The sequence below is a fragment of the Aethalodelphis obliquidens genome, unplaced genomic scaffold (genome assembly GCF_003676395.1).
Source record: "Aethalodelphis obliquidens isolate GAN/ISIS:26980383/991018 unplaced genomic scaffold, ASM367639v1 scaffold58, whole genome shotgun sequence".
In the NCBI taxonomy this organism is placed as follows: Eukaryota; Metazoa; Chordata; class Mammalia; order Artiodactyla; family Delphinidae; genus Aethalodelphis; species Aethalodelphis obliquidens.
In genome coordinates, this window is record NW_020838002.1 from 8,061,223 (window position 1) to 8,088,309 (window position 27,087).

A 27,087-nucleotide genomic window follows, 5' to 3' on the forward strand; every position below is an offset into this window, starting at 1 on the left:
TGAGAGGCCCGCGTACCGCAAAAAAAAAAAAAAAAAAAAAAAAGCCGCCTCAGGGTTTAGGTGGTGTACCAGAATATAAAAAACATAGGACTTAGAAATAAAGGCTTTTTGAACAAACATTTAGGCATAGCATACATGTGGTAGCACTAACCTTAAGTGTACAGCTTAATATCTTTTTTAATATATGTGTACATCCAGGTAGCCATTTACTCAGATCAAGATATAGAACATTTCTAGAATCCCATAAGATTCCCTTGGTTCCCTTCCCAGTCTATCCTTCTCCATCCCCAGAGGTGACCACTCCTCTGACTTTTCTGATCATTGAATTTTTAAAAAATTTATTTTATTTTTGGCTGCGTTGGGTCTCGGTTGCTGTGCGCGGGCTTTCTCTAGTTGCGGTGAGTGGGGGCTACTCTTCCTTGTGGTGCCCGGGCTTCTCATTGCAGTGGCTTCTCTTGTTGCGGAGCATGGACTCTAGGCGCACGGGCTTCAGTAGTTGCGGCCCGCGGGCTCTAGAGCACAAGCTCAGTAGTTGTGGTACACGGGCTCAGTTGCTCCGCAGCATGTGGGATCTTTCCGGACCAGGGCTCGAACCCATGTCCCCTGCATTGGCAGGTGGATTGTTAACCACTGCGTCACCAGGGAAGCCCTGATCCTTGATTATTTAAGACAGTGGTTTTCAAAGTGTGGTCTGCAACTCCTGGGAGTCCCCAAGACATTTCATGGGTCTACAAGGTCAAAATTATTTTCATAAGACATTACTTACCTTTTTCACCTTGTTGACATTTGCACTGATGGTGCAAAAGCAGTAGTGGGTAAAACTGCTGTTGCTTTAGCACAAATGAAAATACTGGTACCAAATGTACTAGTAGCCATTGTATTCCTCACCATCATGCACTCACATTTTTTTTAAAAAAGGCAGTTTCATTTAAGAATATCTTTGATGTATTAGAAAAATTATTAATTTTATTAAATTTCAATCCTTGAGTACGCATAAGTTTTATTATTCTGTGTGACAAAATTGGAAGTACACAAAAATCACTTTTGCTGCATACCAAAGTAGGAAGATGATTGTCTTGAGGAAACGTACTTGTGCAGTTGCTTGAATTCTGAGCTGAATTAGCCTTTATTGTTTTCCACAGAACACCATTTTTTTTTTACATCTTTATTGGAGTATAATTGCTTTACAATGGTGTGTTACTTTCTGCTTTATAACAAAGTGAATCAGTTATACATATACACATGTTCCCATACCTCTTCCCTCTTACGTCTCCCTCCCTCCCACCCTCCCTACCCCACCCCTCCAGGCGGTCACAAAGCACCGAGCTGATCTCCCTGTGCTATGCGGCTGCTTCCCACTAGCTATCTACCTTACGTTTGGTAGTGTATATATGTCCATGCCTCTCTCTCTCTTTGTCACAGCTTACCGTTCCCCCTCCCCATATCCTCAAGTCCATTCTCTAGTAGGTCTGTGTCTTTATTCCTGTCTTACCCCTAGGTTCTTCATGACATTTTTTTTCCCTTAAATTCCATATATATGTGTTAGCATACGGTATTTGTCTTCCTCTTTGTGACTTACTTCACTCTGTATGACATACTCTAGGTCTATCCACCTCATTACAAATAGCTCAATTTCATTTCTTTTTATGGCTGAGTAATATTCCATTGTACATATGTGCCACATCTTCTTTATCCATTCATCCGATGATGGACACTTATGTTGTTTCCATCTCCGGGCTATTGTAAATAGAGCTGCAATGAACATTTTGGTACATGACTCTTTTTTTTTTTTTTTTTTGCGGCACACCGGCCTCTCACTGTTGTGGCCTCTCCCGTTGCGGAGCACAGGCTCCGGACGCGCAGGCTCAGTGGCCATGGCTTACGGGCCTAGCCGCTCTGCAGCATGTGGGATCTTCCCAGACTGGGGCACGAACCCGTGTCCCCTGCATCGGCAGGCGGACTCTCAACCACTGCGCCACCAGGGAAGCCCCATGACTCTTTTTGAATTATGGTTTTCTCAGGGTATATGCCCAGTAGTGGGATTGCTGGGTCATATGGTAGTTCTATTTGTAGTTTTTTAAGGAACCTCCACACTGTTCTCCACAGTGGCTGTATCAATTTACATTCCCACCAACAGTGCAAGAGGGTCACAGAACCCCATTTTCACTTAAATAACTGACTGACGAACTGGTTATTCAGCCTTGAGTATTCAGCAGATATGTTCTTGAAAATTAATAAAGTGAGTCTGTCATTAGAAGAAAAATAATCTAGCTGCCTTCTATTAAAGCAATGCCAATGATTAAATTTGAGCTTTCAAGCAAAAATTAGACTTCTGAAAAACTTGTATCATCCACTGTGAGCTTGGTAGCTTTCCAATTTTTAAAGATTTTCCCGATGATATCAGGTATTAACAAATGTGATTTTTAAAAAATATTGTTTAATGAAATGTGTCAGTATTTAGAAGATCAGCATAATTCAGTGAATCAGTATTTTCCAAAAAACCATGCATGGGTGAAAGATCCATTCAAAGTTCAAGATGGGCTAATCGATTTTCATGTAATAGAGTATGAAGAGGTCATTAATAAGGTTCAGATTCCACATTACAACTAACTTTTAAGAATCTGCCATTTGTTGAATTTTGGTGCAGTATCACAGAAGAATCTTTCTTTTCCAACTATCTGTGTGAAGGTTGATATGTACGTAGGAAGCAGATACGAGAATCTGGCTGCCTTCTATTAAGCCAGACATTAAAGAGATTTGCAAAAGTGTAAACCAATGCCACTCTTAGTGTTAAATATTTTTGTCAGATCGTTATTTTTCATAAAATGTTATGTTAACATGTAATGGATTTATTATTGTTGTTTTCAAAGTTTTAAAATTTAGAAGTCAATTTCTAATATGTAATTATTAATGGATATAACCCACATAATCAAAAGCTCTTTGAGGGACTTCCCTGGTGGCGCAGTGGTTAAGAATCCTCCTGCCAGTGCTGGGGACACGGGTTTGAGCCCTGGCCCGGGAAGATCCCACATGCCACAGAGCAACTAAGTCCCTGCGCCACAACTACTGAGCCTGCATGCCACAACTACCGAAGCCCATGCGCCTAGAGCCCATGCTCCGCCATAAGACAAGCCACCGCAATGAGAAGCCTGCACATCGCAACGAAGAGTAGCCCCTGCTCGCCACATCTAGAGAAAGCCCTTGTGCAGCAACGAAGACCCAACGCAGCCAAAAATAAATAAATTAGTTAATTAATTTTTAAAAAATGCTTAAAAAAAGCTCTGAGGTACTCAGTAAGAGTCCTGAGACCAAAATGGTTAGGAACTGCTAGTTTAAGGCATTAACTCTTGACTGTAATAAGAATCATTGTAATCTGAAGTAACTTTTTTATAAAGTGCTTCACAGAGGAGTTGAGAAGTGAGTATTTCCCCCCCACTCCACGCGGCTTGCAAGATCTTAGTTCCGTGCCCTCAGCAGTGAAAACACGGAGTCTTAACCACTGGACTGCCAGGGAATTCCCAAACGGATTGTTTATTGTACCAAAAAGCAAGGAAATTAAAAGGACACAGAAGTCAGCTTGAAGGAGCTAATGATGTTGACTTTGATTACTTGGTGAAAGTGGTGTCTGCCAGACTTTTCCGTTGTGAAGGTACTTTTTCTCTTTGTAGTTAGTATTTTTGTAGGAAAGTACTTTGAAACCACATAAACACTCCATTCCTTATCAAACTTTTGGTCCAGTTATTAAAATGGATTTAGAATATCCTATTTTGTTTAATGGTTTAAAGTTTGTTACTATCATTATTTTGATGCTAACATTGTCTCAGATTTGGCCAGTGAGAGCTTCTTCAAACTGGCTTCTGTGTCCTGTTAACTTCCTTGCTTTTTGGTACAACAGGCAGCAGTTTAACCTAATCTACAAGTAACCATTTTAGCACTCTTTTCTTTTAGGTAGTATTCTAGAGTGCTTTGTTCTTGAATATTGATGATCTGTTTATAACATATTTCCTTAGTTTTTGACTAAAACAAGCACTGACTGGACTTTTAAAAGTCATTTAATGTCAAAAGAGCACTTACTTTTGAAAAAATTTTAATCTCCATATTTGCTTCATCTGTTTTCTATTGTGCTTTAACTCTAGTAATTAAAGTGAACCTAAAGTCATAGCAGTAGCTTTTAAAATATATATATATATATATATTTATTTATTTATTTATTTATTTATTTATTTTGGCTCCACCGGCTCTTAGTTGCGGCACATGGGATCTTTAGTTGCAGCATACAAACTTCTTAGTTGTGGCATGCGGACTTCATAGTTGCAGCATGTGGACTCTTAGTTGTAGCGTGCATGTGAGATCTAGTTCCCTGACCAGGGATCAAACCTGGGCCCTCTGCATTGGGAGTGCGGAGTTTTACCCACTGGACCACCAGGGAAGTCCCCAAAGTAGCTTGTTTCACATAGGTACCCCTTTCTCTCTGCTAAACTGATGGAACTTTTAGAACATTAGGTTACTATATTCATTTCTTCATACCTTGTGTTTCTATTGATTATTAATTAGGTTGCCATAAAAATACAATCTAACAATATAAAAGAAGAAAACTTTAATACTCTTGCAAATATGTTCAGATGTTATTGTATGTAAGACGTTTTAATTCTATTATTTGAACAGCACCTTAAACTTGAATTGCCTCTTTTGTTAAGAAGAAATTGTCGGGCTTCCCTGGTGGCGCAGTGGCTGAGAGTCTGCCTGCCAATGCAGGGGACACGGGTTCGAGCCCTGGTCTGGGAGGATCCCACATGCCGTGGAGCAACTAAGCCCGTGAGCCACAACTACTGAGCCTGCGCATCTAGAGCCTGTGCTCCATAACAAGAGAAGCCACGACAATGAGAAGCCCACACACCGCGATGAAGAGTAGCCCCCGCTCACCGCAACTGGAGAAAGCCTGGGTACAGAAACGAAGACCCAACACTGCCAAAAATAAATAAATAAATGAATACATAAATTTATTTTTTTAAAAAAAGAAATTGTCTGTTTTTCCAAATATTTAGAAAAGTATTTCCAAAGTATTTTTCCTGTGCATTCCATTAATTATTGGGTTGGCTAAAAAGTTCGTTTGGGTTTTTCTTCTCTGTTGTTTTTTTAAAAAATATTTATTTAGGCTGCTCCAGGTCTTAGTTGCATCATGTTAGCTCTTAGTTGTGACATGCATGTGGGATCTACTTCCCTGACCAGGGATTGAACCCAGGCCCCCTGCATTGGGAGTATGGAGTCTTAGCCACTGGACCACCAGGGAAGTCCCTCCTCATCCTTATAGATAGGGAAGCTCAGCCATAGAAAGGTGAGGTAATTTTCCCAAGGTCACACAAGTATCAAACAGACTTGAGAGCAGAGATCCTAACTCCAGAGCCCCACCCTCAACTACTACACTATATTACCCTCAGCCAAGATGATTAAAACAGTCACTTCTCTTAAGTAATTAATGGGAAAGGGAGAAAAGAGATGGGTAAACACTTTATGCTATAAATATGATAAATGCCTTAGTAGAAAGATGCGTGAGAGACCTTGGGGACCCAGAGGAGAGACACTTTAACTCTGAGGAGGTGTATATGTGCGAGTCCTCCTCTGTCTTTTCTATTATGGCTTTAAAAGCATGTTTAGGTTCTTGTAACCCTCCTGCGTTGCTGTGGCTGTGTTTTGATCTTTGATTCTTCTTGGTGCAGCTAAAAGCAATTCAAAATACCACTACGTTCTTTAAAACACTTGTAATGTCTACATAATATACAAACATCATGATTCATTTGATGTATCTTTTTTAGGTGAATTTCTGGAAAAATAAAATGTTCAAATTAGCTTCAATTTAATGTTTTCACAGGTGCTGGAGAAAATTTGGAGAATACGATGGCAGCCTTTCAGCAGTAAGTATATAAAAAGGTATTCTTTTCTTTTACAGTTTATCTTTAAAGTGATGATGATTCACCAAGTGAGGATAGTACACGTGTAGCATCCACTTGTGGTAGTTGTTTCTATTTTATTAAAATGGCTTTTTTTTTTTTTTTTTTTTTTTAGTTAGTCTGAAGTGTTACAAAGAGTGTTTGGCTTCTGCATAACTGAAAAACTAGATCAGAGTTTTGGGTAATCAAAAGATACTATAGTTCCAAAGCTGAAAGAAGACATTTGTAACAAGGCACATACTGTGTGTAATGCTAATTAGCCTCAGAGAGAAAGAGAAAAGGAGAAAATGAAAACACTGTTACATTGGCTGTTATTTATGAGTAGGATTATGTGTCTACTCAGTAATTCTTCCACAGGTCAGGTCAAGCTGTCATCTGGTCTTTCTTCTTTGAAGCCTTAGGAGTGTTGATCTTATTTTTTTAAATCAGGTAAATTTTTTTTTCTATTTTTAGATTATTCATATTTCATATAGATGTCTTTTAGAGCACCTCACAGAAGCAGCCGGAGACACAGGAATGAAAGCTGATTGATACCTTGTTCTTTGTCTTAGAGTGAATGATTATCATCAGTCTGTGTGGTAATGGTGCGAACAGTTTTCTGTTCCCTGAAAAATAAGACGGGGAATGTGATAAGTTAACTCCCATGAAAAACATTACTATCCATATTTAGTAAGAAAAATATTTTCTTATGTAATTTTTGAGCCATTTTTATGTGTATAATTGGGGCCAATAAATCAGGATAATTTGGCTTAAGTTTTTGTTCTGCTTCTCATCATTCAAAGACACTTTAGAGATTACTTTTCCTGTTACCAGGTCCCAAGGTACTGCTTTTCCATAGTCTAGTTTCGTCTAAATCCTATCCTCCTGTATTTGTCATTGCTTACTCTTTTTGTTCTATAATGTGATGCTTTTGACTGTAATCTCAAGTCTCTTACGGCTCTAAAATGCAAAATCTTTCCTCCTGTCACTGACTGTGAAACAGAATAATTTAAATTACTTTGTTATCTTCTCTACGGAGATTATGTAGCTAGCTCCTATAGCAAAATATATTTAATTTCATGTGAACAATTGTCACTGTGATATACACACACATATGCATACCCACGCACACCCTCATTCACTATCATTTATCCAATATTTGTTGCCTGTGATGTAGTAATGTATATTACTTGGGGAAAAACTGCTCATAACTTTGAGTGGTTTTTAGCATTCCTTTATGTAAAAGTATATTATTTTGTAAGTTTTTCTCCATATTTTTTTTTGCTAAATCTTTACGAAACACCCTTATTTATGAAATTAAACTATTTCTAAGGATGGTACATTTGTATAATACATTATTTCTAAGGATGGTACCTAAATGTTTTTTATCTTTGAAGACTTTGATCCTCTGAAAAATTTTTTGATATTCAAAGAATAATTTAGATGGTTTTTACTTGCTAGATACGAAATTTCATTTCCAGTCTTCAAGCAGTTTGTTTTTATATTGTTTTGTTCAAGCAGTAACTATTGAAGAGTACTACAGTCTATCATGTGGTAGCTTTCTATAACTTTAGTTTTTTGGAGGTTTTTCTGGTACTTTAAAAGAAGAAAGCAACTCTTCCGTATGTTATTATTAGTGTTTATTAGATATATGTATTTGTAAGGCTGTTTGCTAATTGACTTTGAAATTTATAGAAAACCTAAATCAAATAGGCTTTAATTTTAAACTTAATTTTTTTTGTTGTTGTTGGTGATGATTTTGTTTTTTGTTTTGTTTTGTCTTATGCATCAGTGCTCTTACTTTCAATAAGTAGTTTTTTAAATTGTACTTTGTTTTCATTTATAAATATTCTATTTAACTGCTAGGACACTTAGAAAGTTTTTTTTTTAATATGCCTACTTCATGAACAACAAGAAAAAAATTGTTTAAGCGTACTATTTTTAAGGTACTATATACTAAAAAGATAAAGAGTTATAATACATAATTGACGAAAGACAGACACTGTGCTTAATTATGGTATATGCTTGAAAGGATATATAGTTGAAGGAGAGATAGTAAAAAATACAATGAGCAGCTAAAACTTAGATCTTATTTATATATACGGTTAGACATATACTTCACAAAGCATGTATATTATGACATGGAGGTGAAGATGATATTAGAGAAAATATAAATAGTTGGTGTGGGAAGCCTAGTTAAGATTAACCAGAAAATTGAAAAGATACCAGGATTAGAAGAGCTATCATTTGGTGGAGAGGAAGAAGCTATTTTAAAAATGTGAAATGTTTGAGGTTAAGATGTGATGGTATGTGGACAAGATACATCTAGAAAATTGAAAGGACCTTAAGAATGCTTGGAAAATTAATTCATTATATGTTCATTACATTATAGTAGGGCTAAAGAAGTAATTAGTACTGACACAGAGAAATAGTTACATCTCACAATTTATAAAAGTTCTTTAATGTGCTTTATAAAATAATTTAACAGACACCTTAAGTTATGAATGTGGTTCTTCTGGGATTCCTGGGAGCCAGAATCCTTATTGATTTCTCAATCCCTAACATTTAGCTCTGGTGCTAATAGGTTCTCACTAATCACTTACTGAATGATACATGGAATGCGGCACTCAAGAACAAAGGAGAATATTGGGTGGTACGATAAATTGGAAGATTGGGATTGACATATATACACTATTGATACTATGTATAAAATAGATAACTAATGAGAACCTACTGTATAGCCCAAGGAACTCTACTCAATGCTCTGTGGTGACCTAAATGAGAAGCAAATCCAAAAAAGAGGGGCCATATGTATACATATAGCCGATTCACTCTGCTGTACAGTATAAACTAACACAATATTGTGAAGCAAGTAAACTCCAATAAAAAAAAAAGCAGAATTTTAACAGAAGACAGAGACAGAATCCCATTCATAATAAATATGTAACCAAAAACTAAGGAATTGTACTACAAAGATACACACACACACAGAGTCACTAAGCCCCTGAGTATGTAAAATCTGGTTCTTAAGAGCTAATAAAACTAGGTTATTAAACCAGGCTACCTTTGTAAATACCCATAGGACAATTCGATCCCTGTGGTATTACCACGAATGCTTAGAGAAAGAAACAAATTGTATTGGCAATAGCTGCAAGGATAAGTTGGCAGACAGTCAGAGTAATTAATCAGTGACTTGATTCTCATGATAAAATTCTTTAGAATGTCTAATTAATACAATACTAATTATCTCATCTCTGAAATGGGAATAATAATACAACCTCAATGTTTTGAGGAATAAATGAGATTCAAATAAATTCTTTAACATAGAGTCAGTTTTAAGTTATGATGCATTGTTTTTGTGAAGTTTGAAGTAATTTCACTTCTTTTAGAGCTAGAGTTTTTATTTCTTTTTCCGGAAATGTTGAAGCCTTGGCTTCCCTAGCTTTTTTCTGTGTTTGTCATCAGCTTATCAGAAATGCAACTATACAATGTTTGGTGTTTCAATTGAAGTAGATGCATATTGTTATTTATGGAAAAATTTGAAAGCCAAAGTGATTAAAAAAAAGTTTTCTTGCTCTGTTCTAGCTATTTGTGTATCAAATTTGAGATAATTTTATTAGAATAATTTACAAATTGTCCTAGATACACTTACTATTGTTCTAAATTTTTACTTATTAGCTTGTTAATAAGAGATAAACATACAATAAATAGAAAAATTTTTTTATAATTCCTAAACATTTCTAAAAATATCCAACATTTCAGCTAAAGGCAAACTTCATACTTAGAAAGATTTTAGGTAATAAAAAATATATAATATTTTTTAAATACAGGAAAATATAGATAACCCCTGCTCTTACCCTCCTTTACACACTCATACAAAACCAAAACAAAAATAAAAGAAAGACATGTATGTGACCAAAAATCAGCAGTACCAACAGTACCAATTTTTTTTTTTTTAGCTATATAAAGAATCTTGGAATTTTATTTTAAAACTGTTTGCTGGCTCTATATGTCACTTACAGTGTCTACATGTTTTATTCTTTTTTTAAAAAAACTAAACATAGTTTAACAATATTCAAGGAAATTTTAAAATACAGAAAAATAATTCTATCAACCTAAAACCTATTTTTATTTGCCTATTTGTGTTTTTTTTAACATTTTATATTTATTTATTATTTATTTTGGCTGTGCTGGGTCTTAGTTGCGGCATGCAGACTCTTAGTTGCGGCAGGCATGTGGGATCTAATTCCCTGACCAGGGATCGAAGCCGGGCCCCTTTTTTTTTTTTTTGTGTCACGCGGGCCTCTCACTGTTGTGGCCTCTCCCGTTGCAGAGCACAGGCTCAGCGGCCATGGCTCACGGGCCTAGCCGCTCCGCAGCATGTGCGATCTTCCTGGACCGGGGCACGAACCCGTGTCCCCTGCATCAGCAGGCGGACTCTCAACCACTGCGCCACCAGGGAAGCCCGAACCCGGGCCCCTTGCATTGGGAGCATGGAGTCTTACCCACTGGGCCACCAGGGAAGTCCTTATTTGCCTACTTTTGGATTTTATTTTTACACATTTGTGGTTCTAGCAAACACACAACTGGCAAATAATCTCTTTTAAAGGTGGATGTCCTTTAGAAGAGGACATGTACAATTAACAATTATTTACATCGTAGTAAGAATTACATTAAGGAGCCAAGTTTGTTTGTTTTCCTCTAACAACTGGTGATAATCAGAACAATGAAAGGGAAGATTATTTAAGGAGAAGTAGAGGAGCGGTATGAGACTTTGGCACAAAGCAGCAAGTGGCCACTGGGTCTTTTGGAGTGGGATTCTGATGGGCTTGGATCATCAGAAGAGACCAAGTATGAGAAAATTCCGAAGTGGTTGGCTCCAAAGGTAAATTTTGTCAGATATATATATATATATATATATATATATATATATATATACACACACACACACACACACACACACTTTATCAATGGGATCATACCATACCTACTTTTTTTTTTCATTTAGATTCAACAATGACATTCCATTGTTGGAATAAAAACTTCATTGAATAAAGTGAATACTTGATTCTTTGAAGTATGGTACTTACTATGGCTATGGCTTATCATTGATGAACATTTAGGTGCTAGCTGGATGATAATTAATTAAAATTTAAAATGTTCATAGACATTGATAACCAACATATGGTTTCATTCTGCTCATTTATTTTTTTTAATTAATTAATTTAATTTTGGCTGCGTTGGGTCTTCTTTGCTGCATGCGGGCTTTCTCTAGTTGCGGCGAGCAGGGGCTACTCTTCGTTGTGGTGTGCGGGCTTCTCACTGCAGTGGCTTCTCTTTTTGCGGAGCACGGGCTCTAGGTGCACAGGCTTCAGTAGTCGTGGCTTGTGGGCTCTAGAGCGCAGGCTCAGTAGTTGTGGCGCACGGGCTTAGTTGCTCCGCGGCATGTGGGATCTTCCTGGACCAGGGCTCGAACCCGTGTCCCCTGCACTGGCAGGCGGATTCTTAACCACTGCGCCACCAGGGAAGTCGCTCTGCTCATTTAGAAATGTGTGAATACCTGCAATATGCCCAACATCGTGAACGTTGGAAAATATGGAACAGACAGATACCTTCCTCACTAGGAATTTAGTATCTAGTTGTAGAGACATGACCTTATATGAAGTCATTTCCATTTCAAATTGTTTCCATCTTATAAAAAACAATTTGAATGTATAGGAATATATTACATAAACTGTAATTTATCTACTTTTACGTTTTCTCATTCCTGCTTTCTCACTCTGCTCACCCCAGCTCTTATTCTTTCCATTCCTGAATTTTAAAAAAGTAGAAGTTTCTTTCTAAAACTCTCTCCCTGCCGCACCCATGTTTACTTTTTTTTTCATCTTGAAATGTCACCTGTGGTAATTGATACATAAGGTGCTTACAAAAACAAACAAACAAGGGACTTCCCTGGAGGTCCAATGGTTAAGACTCTGCTCTTCCACTGCAGGGGTCACGGGTTTGATCCCTGGTCAGGGAACTAAGATCCTGCATGCGGCCAGCCAGATAACAAAAACAACAACAAAAAACAAACATAAAGTGCTGTGTAGGCATTTTACATATACAGAGAGCTATCTCTTTTCATTCATTAATTCAATATTTAACAAATACATGGGACTTCCCTGGTGGAACAGTGGTTAAGAAATCCGCCTCCCAATGCAGCGGACGTGAGTTTGATCCCTGGTTGGGGAACTAAGATCCCACATGCCGCGGGGCAAGTAAGCCCTCGCGCCACAACTACTGAGCCTGAGTGCCTCAACTAGAGAGCCCACATGCCACAAACTACAGAGCCCACGTGCTCTGGAGCCCGTGCACGACAACCAGAGAGAAAACCCGCATGCCACAACTAGAGAGAAGCCCACGTGCTGCAATGAAGAGCCCGTGCACTGCAAAAAAAAAAAAAAAAAAAAAAAAGATCCCACATGCCTCAGCGAAGACCTGACACAGCCAAAAATAATAATTAAAAAAATATTTTAAAAAGTAAAAAAAAAAATACTTATGGAGTACCTGCTGTGCCCAGCCCCATGCGTAGACACTTGTTTACAATAGTAAACAAGCCATAGTCCACAAACCCTTTCGTCAGAGAGCACCTGTCTAATTGGGCAAGTAGGGGAAGATAAATAGATGTATTCAAAACAGTGTGGTATGTACTCTGACACAGTAAACGCAGGTGCTACAGGAAGTCCTGGCAATTTGGCAAATAACTGGTAGATAGGCTACAAAATCCAGTCTGGGGTCAGGGGATTAGGGAAGGTATCCTGAAGTGGTAGTTTTTAAGCTTACACCTGAAAGATGAATAAGAGTTAGCAGATAAGGGGAAGAAGAAAGACTTTTTAAAAAACTGCTGTTGTAGTATGTATAATATACATTCAGTAATATGCACAAATCTTAAGTGCACAGCCCAGAGAATTTTAATATATGTATACACCTTTGTGACCACCACCCAGATAAAATTATAGAACATTTCTAGCACCCCTGAAGGCACCCTTGTGACCTTTCCCAGCCTGTACTCCTTTCCCCTAGATAACCATTATTTTAGTTTCTATTACAATAGATTGATTTTTTCTGTTCCTGATAACATAAATATCATCATACCGTATTTACACTTTTGTCTCTGGCTTTTCTTTCTTTCAATTTATATCTGTAAGATTCATCCATGATGTGTGAAATAATCTCGTACATGTTTTTTAATGGTCAAATGCATTCATCTCTCTCAGGTATATACTTAGCAGAAGTTGAATTGCTATGTCATAGGGTAGGTGGATATTTATACTTTTCAAAGGATTGTACCAACTTACACTCCACCAGCAATATATGAGAGTTCCATTTGCTCCACTGTCTTGCTAACTTACTGTCAGTCCTTTTAATTTTAGGCATTCTGATGGTGTATAGTGCTGTCTCGTAGTTTTAACATCCATTTCCCTGTTGAATTTTTTTTTTTTTTTTGGCTGCGTTGTGTCTTCGTTGCTGCGCGCAGGCTTTCTCTAGTTAGGATGAGTGGGGGCTACTCTTCGTTGCGGTGTGTGGGCTTCTCATTGTGGTGGCTTCTCTTGTTGCGGAGCACGGGCTCTAGGGCGTCCGGGCTTCAGTAGTTGTGGCTCATAGGCTCTAGAGCACAGGCTCAGTAGTTGTGGCACACGGGCTTAGTTGCTCCGAGGCATACGGGATCTTCCTGGACCGGGGCTCGAACCCATGCCCACTGCATTGGCAGGTGGATTCTTAACCACTGCACCACCAAGGAAGTCCTTCCTCCCTGTTGAATTTTGATGTTGAATTTCTGTTCATACGTTTATTCAACACTTGGAAATTCTCATTTGTGAAGTGAGAAAACAATTATATTGTTTTTCTGTGAAAGACATTTCAGACAGAGGAAGTATTTAGAGAGCATGGGGCTGCTTGGAGTATAGGTGCAAGGTGGGGAGGAGGTGAAGAGAAGTAATATTATCATCACTGTTTTGCAAATAAGAAAACAAGCGTAAAGAATTTGCCCAAGTAAGTGGCAGAGCCAGGATTTGAATGCAGGCCCCAATGTCTGTGCTGCTTTTTTTTTCAGCTTTATTGAGGTATAATTGACAACATTATAATATATTTAAAGTGTACAATGTGAAAATGATAATGTGTGTATACATTGTGAATACACATCCCTCACCTCACATATTTACCTTTTTTTTTCAGTGTTTGTGCTCTTAACCACTGTGGTATACCCTCTCTAAAAGTCGAAAGATCTTAGCGGTGAAAGGAACCTTAGAGATTATCTTTTCAATGTTTTTCTTTTTTTTAAACAATTTTTAAATTGTTAAATTTAAAATTTTAGTTTTATCATGATAAAGTTTGCATAACATAAAATTTGCCATTTTAACCATTTGTAAGTGTGCAGTACAGTGGCATTATGTATATCACATTGTTATGCAGCCATCACTACTATACATCTCTACAACTTTTTTTTTCACCTTTTATTTTTTTCAGTTTTATTGAGGAATAATTGACATACATCACTGTATAAGAGTAAGGCACACAGCATGATGGTTTAATTTACATATATTGTGAAATGACTACCACAGTAGGTTCAGCTAACATCCATCCCCTCATAAGGATACAATAAAAAAGAATAAAGGAAAAAAATCCTCCTGTGAAAAGAACTCTTAGGATTTATTCTCTTAACAATTTTCCTATGTATCATAACAACAGTTAGCTATAGTCATCATGTTGTACATTAAATCCTTAGCACTTATTTATCTTATAACTAGAAGTTTGTACCTTTCATCTCCAGAACTTTTTAGTCACCTCATACTAAAACTCTGTACCCATTAAATACTAACTACCCAAGCTCCCTGTCCCACAGCCCTGGTAACCACCATTATACTTTGTCTCTGTTAATTAAACTGTTCTAGGTACCTTGTATAAGTAGAATCATAAATATTGGTACTTTTGTTTTTGTTTTCACCTACCATAATGTCTACAAGGTCATCCATATTGTCGTATATATCAGAATTTCCTTTCTTTTTAAAGACTGAATACTATTTCATTGTATGTATATGCTACATTTTGTTTATCCATTCATCAGTTGATGGACATTGGGTTGTTTCTACTTTCGGCTATTATGAATAACGCTTCTATGAACATGGGTATAACAATATCTCTTCAAGTTCCTGCTTTCAATTCTTTTCTATATATAACCAGAGTGAAATTACTGTATCATATGGTAAACCTATGTTCAGTTTTTTTAGGAACTGCCATACTGGTTTCCATAGTGGCAGCACCATTTTACATTCCCACCAACAATGTATAAGGGTTCCAGTTTCCTCACATCTTGGCCAATACTTGTTTTTGTTTTTTTAATATTTATTTATTTATTTATTTTTGGCTGCATTGGGTCCTAGTTGTGGCAGATGGGATCTTTCGTTGCGGTGCATGGTCTCTTCCTTGTGGCACGTGGGCTTCTCTGTAGTTGTGGCGCACGGGCTCAGTAGTTGTGGTGCGTGGGCTCCAGAGCTCGTGGGCTCAGTAGTTGCAGTACGTGGGCTTAGATGCCCTGAAGCATGTGGGATCTTAGTTCCCCGACCAGGGATCGAACCCACGTCCCCTGCATTGGAAGGCGGATTTTTAACCACTGGAACACCAGGGAAATCCCAATACTTGTTTTTTTGTTTTTCTTTTCCTCCCTTCCCTCTTTTCTTTCTTTCTTTTTTCTAATAGCCATTTGAATGAGAGTGAAGTATCTCATTGTGGGTTTTTGTTTTTTTTTTTTTTGTGGTACGTGGGCCTCTCACTGCTGTGGCCTCTCCCACCGTGGAGCACAGGCTCCGGACGCGCAGGCTCAGTGGCCATGGCTCACAGGCCTAGCCGCTCCGCGGCATGTGGGATCCTCCTGGACCAGAGCACGAACCCGTGCATCAGCAGGCGGACTGTCAACCACTGCGCCACCAGGGAAGCCCCTCGTTGTGGTTTTGATTACATTTCTCTAATGATTAATGATGTTGAGCATCTTTTCATGTGTGCTGCACATCTTCTTTGCAAAATGTCTATTCATTTTTTAGTCTGATTGTCTTGTTGTCATTGCATTTTAGGAATTCTTTATGTATTGTGGATGTTAATTCTTTATCAGATAGGTGATTTGCAAATACATTTTCCCATTCTATGGGTTGCCTTTTTAGTCTGTGCTTTTGCTGTCATATCCAAGAAATCATTGCCAAATCCAATGTCATGAAGCTTTTTCTGTATGTTTTCTTCTGAGATTTTTTCATTTGAGTTCTTACAGTTAGATCTTTGATCCATTTTGAGTTTATTTTTGGATATAGTTTTAGGTAAGAATTCAAATTCATTCTTTCACATGTGAATATCCAGTTTTCCCAATACCATTTGTTGAAAGGACTGCCCTTTCTCTAGTGAATGGTCTTTGCATCCTTGTCAAAAATCATTTGGCCATATGTGTGAAGGTTTACTTCTGGACTCTCTCTTCTATTGGTCTATATGTTGTCTTTAGGCCAGTACCACATTGTTTTGATTACTGTAGCTTTGTAGTAAGTTTGAAATTAGGAAGTGTGAGTCTTCCAACTTTCTTACTCTTTTTCAGGATTATTTCAGCTATTCAAGGTTCCTTGAGATTCCATATGAATTTTAGGATGGATTTTCTATTTCTGTAAAAAACATCATTGGGATTTTGATACAAGTTGCATTAAACCTGTACATCAATGTAGTATTTACATATTAACAATACTAAGTGTTCCAATCCATGAACATGGGGTGTCTTTCCATTTATTTGTATCTTTAATTTCTTTCAACAATGTTTTGTAGTTTTCATTGTACAAGTCTTTCACCTCTTTAGTTAATTCCTAAGTTTGTATTCTTTTTGATGCAATTGTAAATGGAATTACTTCATGATTTCCTTTTTAGATTTTCATTATTATTGTATAGAAATAAAACTGATTTTTGTATGTTTGTTTTGTATTCCAGAACTTTACTGAGTTTGTTTATTAGTTCTGACAGTGGTGTATATGGAACCTTTATTTCTACATATAAGATTATGTCATCTGCAAATAGAGATAATTTTACTTCTTCTTTTCCAACTTGGATGCTTTTTTTTTCTTATTCATTTGCCCTTCTAGAACTTATAATCCTATGCAGAATTTAAGTGGCAAAAGTGGGCATCCTTTTCTTGTTCTTTATGCTTTCATTTTACAGATGTGGAAATGTGGGCTCAGAGAGGAGCAGTTACTCACCCAAAGTTACCCAGCAAGTTCATAGCAAAGCAGGAACTGGTGCCCAAATCTCAACTTCTGGTCCAGTGTTCTTTCCTTTATACTGGGTTGCCAGAATTAAGGATTGCTAGTTATGGAAAGGAGGCAACATGAGTCTCTTATTCTAAGTTCAGTTAGAATATTTTTATATCAATTATTCATAATAGATAATAGTCTTGAGAAGAAATTTTAGTATTATGGGATTTTCTACTATTTCGATTTGTAACTCTGAACTTTTTCATCTAATGTATGTAACCTAAATGTTTACTTATGTTTCAGAATGTCATTATTCTTCTTTGTATTTCTTCAGTGCAGTTACAGTTGGAACTGATATGTTGGAATTGGACTGCCATATCACAAAAGATGAAGAAGTTGTAGTGTCACATGATGAGAACCTAAAGAGAGCAACTGGAGTCAATGTAAACATCTCTGATCTCAAGTACTGTGTAAGTGAAAATGCATGATAAACTAATAATTAGTAGATATTAGGGCCTGTAGGATTTTTATAAACAGTGAGTGCCAGATAGCACATCAATAAGTAATAATAAAAAAAGATAGTGTTTAAATAATGAATGTCAAAGGAAAGTTAAAAAACTATTCTGACTTACAGTGAGGATTTGTATTTATTACGTACATCTGTGGAGACTTATTTTGATAACTATTTCAACAAAATTACCAAAGTCCTCAAATGTAAAGCTACTGGAGTTCAACTTATTTGACATATTCTACAATTTATTTGATTCAGATTAAATATATGAATTAGTTTTAGTCTTCAGGTATAGGAAAGAACCCTTTAAAAATCTGATTTTAGTAGTTACATGCTCATTATAGTAAATACTAATAAATGGAGGGAAAAATAATGCCTAATTCTACTACCTTAAAAAAAACGTATGTTAACAGGATACTATCTGTATGTATACCCTGAACGTTTTTTACATAGTTATGTTCTCATTGTATATTATTTATATTGTATTTTTAAACACTCTAACATCATGGCATGATATACATTTTTTCTTTTTTTAACAGACTTTTATTTTTTAGAACAGTTATAGATTCACAACAAAATTGATCAGAAAATATAGAGATTTCCCACATACTTTCTGACCTCACATAGGTACAGCCTCCCCCCACTATCAACATCCTGCACCAGAGTGGTACATTTGTTACAATTGGTGAATGTACACTGATACAGCATCATCACCCCAAATTCATAGCTTACATTAGGATTTATTTTCGGTGTTGTACATTCTATGGGTTTTGACATGACATTCATGAAAATGACATGAATCCACTAATATAATGTCATACAACATAGTTTCACTGCCCTAAAAATCCTCTGTACTCTGCCTATTCATCCTTCCTGCCCCCAACCCCTGACAATCACTAATCTTTTTACTGTCTCCATAGTTTTGCTTTTTCCAAAATGTCATATAGTTGGAATCACACAGTATTTAGCCTTTTCAGATTCTATGCTTATTTTTCAAAAACATTTCAGATGACTGAAGTTATTCCATTGAGTGGATATATAGTTGTCTTTAACCATTCCTATTTTGTTGGGCATTTGAATTAGTTCTCAGTTTTCACCATTATAAATAACACTGCACTGAACATCTATACGTGTAAAAATAAAGTTTTCTCTATGTTTAAAATTATTTCCCTATATTAACTCTCAGCAAGGAAATTATTGGGTAAAAGATTAGGAACATTATAGTTTCTTGATATATATTGAAAGTTGCTATTGCCAGCTTGCTCTTTTAAAGTGTTTAAAAGATTTTTTATATCTGATATTAAAAGAATTCCAAGTTTGCCACACCCTTACCATTTAGGGGCATTATAATTATACCAAGAATTTCCTAATTTGCTAGATTAAATTTTAATTAGCATTTGCTTATTAGTGAGTTTAAAGATTCTTCTTTATGATTTTTTTCCCCTTTGAATTGTCTATTCCTGACATTTGTCTACTGAGATCTTTGTGTATTTATTATTGACAAATGGTCCATATTAGACAGTACAGATTTCTTGTAGGTCATGAAAGTAAGTAATTATATGGTCAGTTTGCTGTTGGGGATGTTCTACTAATGAGTTTTCTATATAAACATTTGTAGTGTTTCATTTTTATGTTTTTCAAGAAGCAAATCTTTATGTCTTAATGTAAGACACTAAAATACTTTTATTTTTTGAGAGCTAACTTTTTTCAGTCATATCTTTTAAAGGAACTCCCACCTTACCTTGGAAAACTGGATGTCTCATTTCAAAAAGGTAATAATTTACATTTGCAGATTAAACATTTACACTAAAGTGTATTCATTTATGCTGAGAATTAGAAATACATTTGCATTATCTTGTGATAAGAAGTTCCAACTAAAAGTATTACCCTCAAAGCTTGTTTGCTCAGGCCTACAAATCTGAAATCTTGATGGTCATCTGACTCTGAGATTATGATGCCCAAAGATTTAACTGACTCATTCTATCTAAATTTATATACAGTTCATTTAAGCCTGAATATTAATTACGAGAAACCCATACTTCTAAAGCTTGTATACTTCTAAAGCTTCAAATTCTAGAATATTACTATAACTTGTAGTAAATAATCCAACATAAATAAGAAGAATAAATGAAAAGAAATTGAAGCGACCCCTTTCAGATCCTTACTGATTCTATAATTTTTTCATTCTGTGTTATTTAGCTACTCCATATTTTAAATTATTAAGAGTATTCCATTACTCAAATAAACCATCCATTTCTTAGTCATCTTCACTTTTTAATCACCAGCATAGCAGTTTTTTTTTTTCTTTTGAGGGAACATTTCGCACAAAGAGATATGTCCCTTGGCCCAATGTGTTAGTTATGTTAGGATGGAACATGTTAGGATGGAAAATACACAACCTCGAGATACAGGTGCTGAGCTACCTCACCTTCACAATTCAGCCTCATGTTTTGAATGATTTACATGTAACTCAGGAAAAGTGCAAAATGCTCATGTTATGGTCCTTGGTATGGCTTGCATATAGTTGAAACCTTGGTTAGGCCAAGGATATATTGATATTAATTTTCAAAAGAACTGTAACTGCTCTGTGAGCTAAATTTAAAATTGGCTGGTATAATTTCTCCTTGATTGAGAAAACTTAGAAAGCCAAATAAAAATCAGAAAACCGTTTGCATCAGTTATCTCTACGGGATGTTTTGATCTGATGTTTGTTGGACTTTGCCTTCTAGATAAGTATCATTAAGCTTTTATTGATTTGAGGAAACACCTTTTATTCTTTTTTTTTAAACATCTTTATTGGGGTATAATTGCTTTACAATTGTGTGACCTTTTATTCTTATAATTAGTAGGATTATACTTGCAAAGCTATTCAATATTGGTGTCAGTTGTGGACTTGGGAAGGTTAAGAAAATTTCATAAGTGAAGTTTTTCCTAGTTTTCCCTTTGTAGAGAGCAGAGCCAAAGCCTCACAAAGATTATGAGATGCTTTGAGAAAAAAATATATTTTAATTTTTTTCCTGGTTTTATACCTACCACATAAAGTCATAAAAGTTTTGAACTTGAAGAGACCTTTGAAACCATCTAATCCTGTCTCCTCCTGTTACAGGAAGGAAACAGAGTCCTAAAGATGTAAATGAACTTGATTAAGGTTGTAAAACAAATAAATGACAGAGCTGGGATTTGAAACTAGGTCTTCTTACCCGGCCAGTGTTCAGCTATCTATACTGCCTCTCTATCTGCAGAATCTCTTCAAATCCCATATTAATGGCAGTGCCACATACTCTCAAATTTAATAATTAACTTTTGTTCATATTGTATTCAACTCATATCATAATTAACTTAAAGACTATGCCTCCAATGTGAAGTTTACTGCATCTGAAACAGACTAATATATAGTACTGTAAAAACTTGACTCAGATTAGGCAGAAAGTCGTTCATTATTTTACTCTTCTATTCCCCTGCTCGGAACTCTTGTTTTCTTTAAATACTGGAGAGAGGAGGAGGAGAAGAGAGAGAGAGCAAGAGAGAGAGCGAGAGAGCGAGAGAGCGAGAGAGCGAGAGAGAGCGAGAGCGAGAGCGAGCGAGCGAGAGCGAGCGCGAGAGCGAGAGCGAGCGCGAGAGCGAGAGCGAGCGCGAGAGCGAGAGAGAGAGAGAGAGAGTGTGTGTGTGTGTGTGTGTGTGTGTGTGTGTGTGTGTGTGTGAGTCAACTCTCAGAGGAATACAAATTTCAGGCCTCTTGCTTTCTTTGTGGTTCACAACTTAACTGGAGAAGAATTAAGTTTTTTCGTTTAAAAGATGCTTCGGGGCTTCCCTGGTAGCGCAGTGGTCGGGTGTCCGCCTGCCGATGCGGGGGGGGGCGCGGGTTCGTGCCCCGGTCCGGGAGGATCCCACGTGCCGCGGAGCGGCTGGGCCCGTGAGCCATGGCCGCTGGGCCTGCGCGTCCGGAGCCTGTGCTCCGCAGCGGGAGAGGCCGCGGCAGTGAGAGGAGATGCTTCGATGTGCCACAGGCTACATTAAAAAGGAAACTTAAAGAAGGAACATAAAAATGTGTTAACCAAAGGGTTTGTTATTATCTATCCTGCTTACTTGAAAGCAACCTCTTTTTCATGGAAAATACACAATTTGGATAATCAGAGTTGACTATGGTGATAAGTTTTAAAGTTCTAGCATGCTCCAGAGCTACTTCACCTGTTCCATCACCCAACACATCCTATGGCATACTCCTAGTCTAAAGCTCTTGTTTTCCTGTTATTTTCCTCTTTCCCTTTTGGTAGTATTTCCCAGCTGGTTATTCTCTGCCCAAAACAATACTGGGACAACTTCTTCCTCCAACTCTTTTTCTATACTCTCTGCTGGCCAAGTCATCTAATTTAAATACCTTTACATCACTTTAGCACACATTTTTCTCTTAGCACTTTTTTATTTCCTTGTTTCCCCCACTGTTTGATGCAATATTATTCTTATTGTGTGATGTGTCATTTTGCTGTTCCAAAGTTAGTTTTGTCTGTTTGATCTCTTTCTAAATTGATCCTTGCATACATCTTACTTGGGTGTGAATAGCTATTGCCCATGGTAATTCTTCTGACTGCAAAATTAATTTTTCCACACTTAATAAGCTAACAAAATTTTTATTTAACTAGAATCGCATCGTCTGAATAGAGCTCTCTATAGTGATAGAAATGTTCTACACTTGCACTGTCTGATACAAGAGTCAATAGCCACACGTGACTGCTGGGCACTTGAAATGTGGCTAGTGCACCTGAGTAACTGAATTTTAAATTTTATTTCATTTTAATTTAAATAGCCCTATGTGGCTAGTGGCTACCCTATTGGACTGTGCAGATAGAACATCATGTTCAGACTTTTTAGGTTATAAGTAACAGAAACCAGTTTACACTAGCTTAAGGGGAAAAAAGACATTTATTTTATCATTAACTCTCTAAGATGTGGTGGATCTGATATTAAACATTTTTGGATCCTTGGGTACAAAAAAGGACTCTTCTGGCTTTATTCCATTGTTCTGCTTCTCTTGGGTCTTATGGATTTGGGCCATGTGGCAGGAACATGATCACTGATAACTGTAAATTCACATCCTGCCTGTACTGTGACCCCAGGGAAAGGAAAAGTTCTAGAGAAAGACACTGATTGGCCCAACTTGGATCATGTGTCCATCTTGAACTATTCACTGTGGACAAAGAGATAGGCTATTATGATTGGCCAGACCTAGGTCATATGCCTACTGTGAGAGTAAGTGGGGAGTGGGTCATGTTTTTGACAGCCCAACCAGAACAATTTGGAATGAAGGAGGTTTTCCAAGGGAAGGAAGGATGCTACGTAGGTAAAAACAATAGCTAATTTTTTTTTAATATATACATTTATTTATTTATTTACTTTTGGCTGCGTGGGTCTTCGTTGCTGTGCGTGGGCTTTCTCAAGTTTCGGTGAGAGGGGGCTACTCTTCATTGCAGTGTGCAGGCTTCTCATTGCGGTGGCTTCTCTTGTTGTGGATCACAGGCTCTAGGTGCGCTGGCTTCAGTAGTTGTGGGACTTGGGCTCAGTAGTTGTGGCTCGTGGATCTAGAGCGCAGCCTCAGTAGTTGTGGCACAACGGCTTAGTTGCTCCACGGCATGTGGGATCTTCCCAGACCAGGGTTTGAACGCAGGCGGATTCTTAACCACTGCACCACCAGGGAGGTCCCAATAGCTAAATTTTTATATATTAACAATAATTAACTTTTATAGTTCAGGGATTTCCCTGGTGGCGCAGTGGTTAAGAATCCGCCTGCCTATGCAGGGTGACACGGCTTCGATCCCTGCTCCGGGAAGATCCCATATGCCGTGGAGCAGCTAAAGCCCTGTGCTACAACTACTGAGCCTGTGCTCTAGAGCCTGCAAGCCACAACTACTGAGCCCATATGCCACAACTACTGAAGCCTGTGCGCCTAGAACCCATGCCTCACAACAAGAGAAGCCACTGCAATGAGAAGCCCACACACCGCAACGAAGAGTAGCCCCGCTCACAGCAACTAGAGAAACCCTGTGAGCAGCAACGAAGACCCAATGCAGACATAAATAAATAAATAAATAAATAAATAATTTTAAATTAACTTTTATAGTTCAATTCTGTAGTTTAAGTCCAAACTCTTTGAGTTTTAAGTACTTGAAATCCATCTCAGGATAGTTTGCTGTATTATTTTAATCTGGATTTTTTTAAAAAATTTATTTATTTTTAGCTGCATTGGGCCTTCGTTGCTGCTCGTGGGCTTTCTCTAGTTGTGGTACGTGGGCTCCTCATTGCGGTGGCTTCTCTTGTTGTGGAGCACGGGCTCTAGGTGTGTGGGCTTCAGTCGTTGTGGCATGTGGTCTCAGTAGTTGTGGCTCGTGGGCTCTAGAGCGCAGGCTCAGTAGTTGTGGCGCATGGGCTTAGTTGTTCCGCTGCATGTGAGATCTTCCCAGACCAGGGATCGAACCCATGTAACCCTGCATTAGCAGGTGGATTCTTAACCACTGCTCCACCAGGGAAGCCCTCAAGATAGTTTAAGAAAAGTTTATTAAAAAGAATTTATTTCTTCTCATAACTAAAGAGTGTAGAGGTTATATGCCTTCAAACATAACTGACTCCAGTTGCTCAAGCAATAATTTGTCTCTCTTATCTCCATTTCTTGGGTCTACTTTCATCGATGTTAGCTTTGTTCTCAGGCACACCTTCTCCACATAAAGATGGACCTCTGATAACGTCAAAAGTACATGATCCATTCAGCTGAGGATTTCAGACAACATCACCTGTGGTCCATATTGTTATGCTTAAAAGGTCATGTGCTTTCTCTGTGGCCAGGGAGGCAAAGCCAAATGATTGATAGTCCCATCAGAATGACCCAGAGCCCTATCTGAATTACAAGGGGTAGTAAAAAGGCAATAAGAATAGAATACAGAACAGACAAAACAGTAACAGATTTTTTTCTTTTTTTTCCCCCATTTACATCCTGCTTTTCACATGAGTCTTTATTAAAAAAAAGTTTTCTGACATGGATTTAATTTACTTTTTTTGGATATGCTTCTTTGTTTTGATTTGTCGTACAATGAAGGTGAAATAAAGGATCTTTCACCATTTTGTTATTCACAGATTAGTGGAATTGACGTTTGAGGTGGAAAGGGAAATTTTATAATCGTTATATAGTATGTATAGTATATTATATAAGTGATTAGAGGCAAAAGGAACTAGGGAAAGAATAAAGAAAATGACCCTCAGGAAATAAAAAGAATGTTTAAAATCCTCTTCTGATTTTTTCATGACTCAGTTTTCTTTGAATAACTGCATTGATATAATTCTTCAACCCATTACTGATTAGCATGTATTTCCCTTGCCTAAACATATTCTCAATCTCTGAAAAATTCAATGATTATGTCACAGCAAAACTTTAGAAACAATCTCAGTATCCACTAGTAGGGTCAAGGGGATGAAAAAAAATTTTTTTCTTCTATCCTTTTAGGTTCTCAGCTGGACTCTGTAATAAAAAAAGAGATTAACAAGAGAAAAACAGAAGTTTATTAATATGTATGTGTCATAAGGGAAACTCAGGGATAAGTTTTTCAAAGGCATGGCTAGAACTTGAGTTTATATAGCATCTTAAACAAATATACAAAACAAACAAAAAAAACCAATAAATTTTCAGAGAAGTAACAAGACAAAGGAAAAGGACTTTGAGTGTCCAGGGTGGCAAATTGTGGAAAGGTAAATATATAGGGGATTAATGGAAGATAAAGGCTAGTCAGTAGTTTGTTATGTAGAGTCCTTTGGTGCTGACAAGGGTCAAGGGTTGCTGTTGATTAATTTTTGTATAATTTAAGTCTTATTTTTAGGCAGATAGGGGAAGGACAGAGAGCTTTTCTTGTATCTGCTGCTTCTCAATTGCATTCACTTCAAAATAATCCTTATGCCAAAATGGCATATTTTGCAGGGGCAAACTATGTTCCCCTTCAAGGGGAATGGTTCAATTTTAAAAATTAAATTGTTGTATAGCTACTCAGTGGAGTATTTTAAAACCTTTTAAAATAATAATTACAGAATAGGATCAGTGGATTATATCAATGTCAATATCATGGTTATGATATTGTACTGTAGTTTTGCAAGAGGTTACCATTGGGGAATCTGGGTAAAGCCTGCACAGATCTCTGTATTATTTCTTACAACTGCATGTGAATCTACAGTTATCTCAAAAAATTTAATGGAAAAAAATTTTAATCATAATCATAAATACAGCGTATTAACATGCAATACTTAGTTTTACTTATGTGAAAAAATCAGCTTAAAATCTGAAGGGCCACTATATTATAACTCTAATTAGATTATGCATAGGAAGAAAAGAGGAGAGAAAATACACCAAATGATCACAATGGTTTTATCTAAGTTGTTGGATTTTTAGACGATTTTTCTTTTCTTCTTTATATTTTTCATCATTTTGTAAGTGTCCTACTATGACTACATACTATAACTTTTCTAATCATCAAAAAACTGTAAGTTATCTTTTAAAAATACATTTAAAAATCTTGCTTTCTCAGCATGCCAATGTGAAGGAAAAGATAACCGAATTCCATTACTGAAGGAAGTTTTTGAGGCCTTTCCTAACACTCCTATTAACATCGATATCAAAGTCAACAACAATTTGCTGATTAAGAAGGTACTTAAGGCATTGTGTCCTCTGAGTGTGTTGCATCCGATTTCCTCCAAACTAAATAAGGCTAGAGTAGGTGCCTGCATAGATTGATAGTGTTCAAGGAAATGTGATACTCTAGGGATCAGTATTGTTTCAAATACTGCCCTGGTAGAAGACATCACTGTACTGTAGGAAAGCCTGTTTCAGAGTGACTTGTCATGTCGCAGGCATGGATAAAAGTGAGCTTCTGTGAACCCATCGCTCTGGCATTTACCTAATTAACTTCTTCTAGTTTCACTTGTACTTAGTTTATAGCAAATTACTAAACAGTTGTCTTCTATTAAATAAATCATATAATGGTAAAATGTAATTTCTTGTACTTTATAAAATAATCTGAATTTGTGTATCAGTTCTTCCAAAATTTTATAGTATACACTGGCAGATAGTCAATTGTAATCCATTGTTTAAGTGAAATCATGTAAGTGGATTTACAAATAGGCACATGCATAAAATTTTGAATTTTCACATGTAGGTTTCAGAGTTGGTGAAGCAGTACAGACGAGAACACATAACAGTGTGGGGTAATGCCAGTTATGAAATTGTAGAAAAGTGCTACAAAGAGGTAAGCTTCATAAATGATACAGAATGATCTATTTTTGTTGCTGTTGTGTATCTTTAAATGTTAAGTAAATACAGTAATAATTTTTTTTAATATCTTTATTTCATAGCCTTGATGCAAAG

The 27,087-nt window shown here is 36.9% G+C and overlaps 1 protein-coding gene across 2 annotated transcripts in view; it reads left to right on the plus strand.

The window, feature by feature from the left end:
* The window catches only part of GDPD1 (glycerophosphodiester phosphodiesterase domain containing 1), a 46,777-nt gene that overhangs the window by 9,986 nt on the left and 9,704 nt on the right, over positions 1-27,087 (plus strand). The window contains exons 2-6 of one of the 2 annotated variants that reach the window (XM_027087233.1): positions 5,870-5,912; positions 17,517-17,652; positions 19,405-19,465; positions 26,252-26,370; positions 26,879-26,968. In XM_027087233.1, the coding sequence (XP_026943034.1) occupies positions 5,870-5,912; positions 17,517-17,652; positions 19,405-19,465; positions 26,252-26,370; positions 26,879-26,968 (449 nt within the window). The remainder of the gene's footprint in view (positions 1-5,869; positions 5,913-17,516; positions 17,653-19,404; positions 19,466-26,251; positions 26,371-26,878; positions 26,969-27,087) is intronic. The other variant, XM_027087235.1, reaches the window with a different exon arrangement.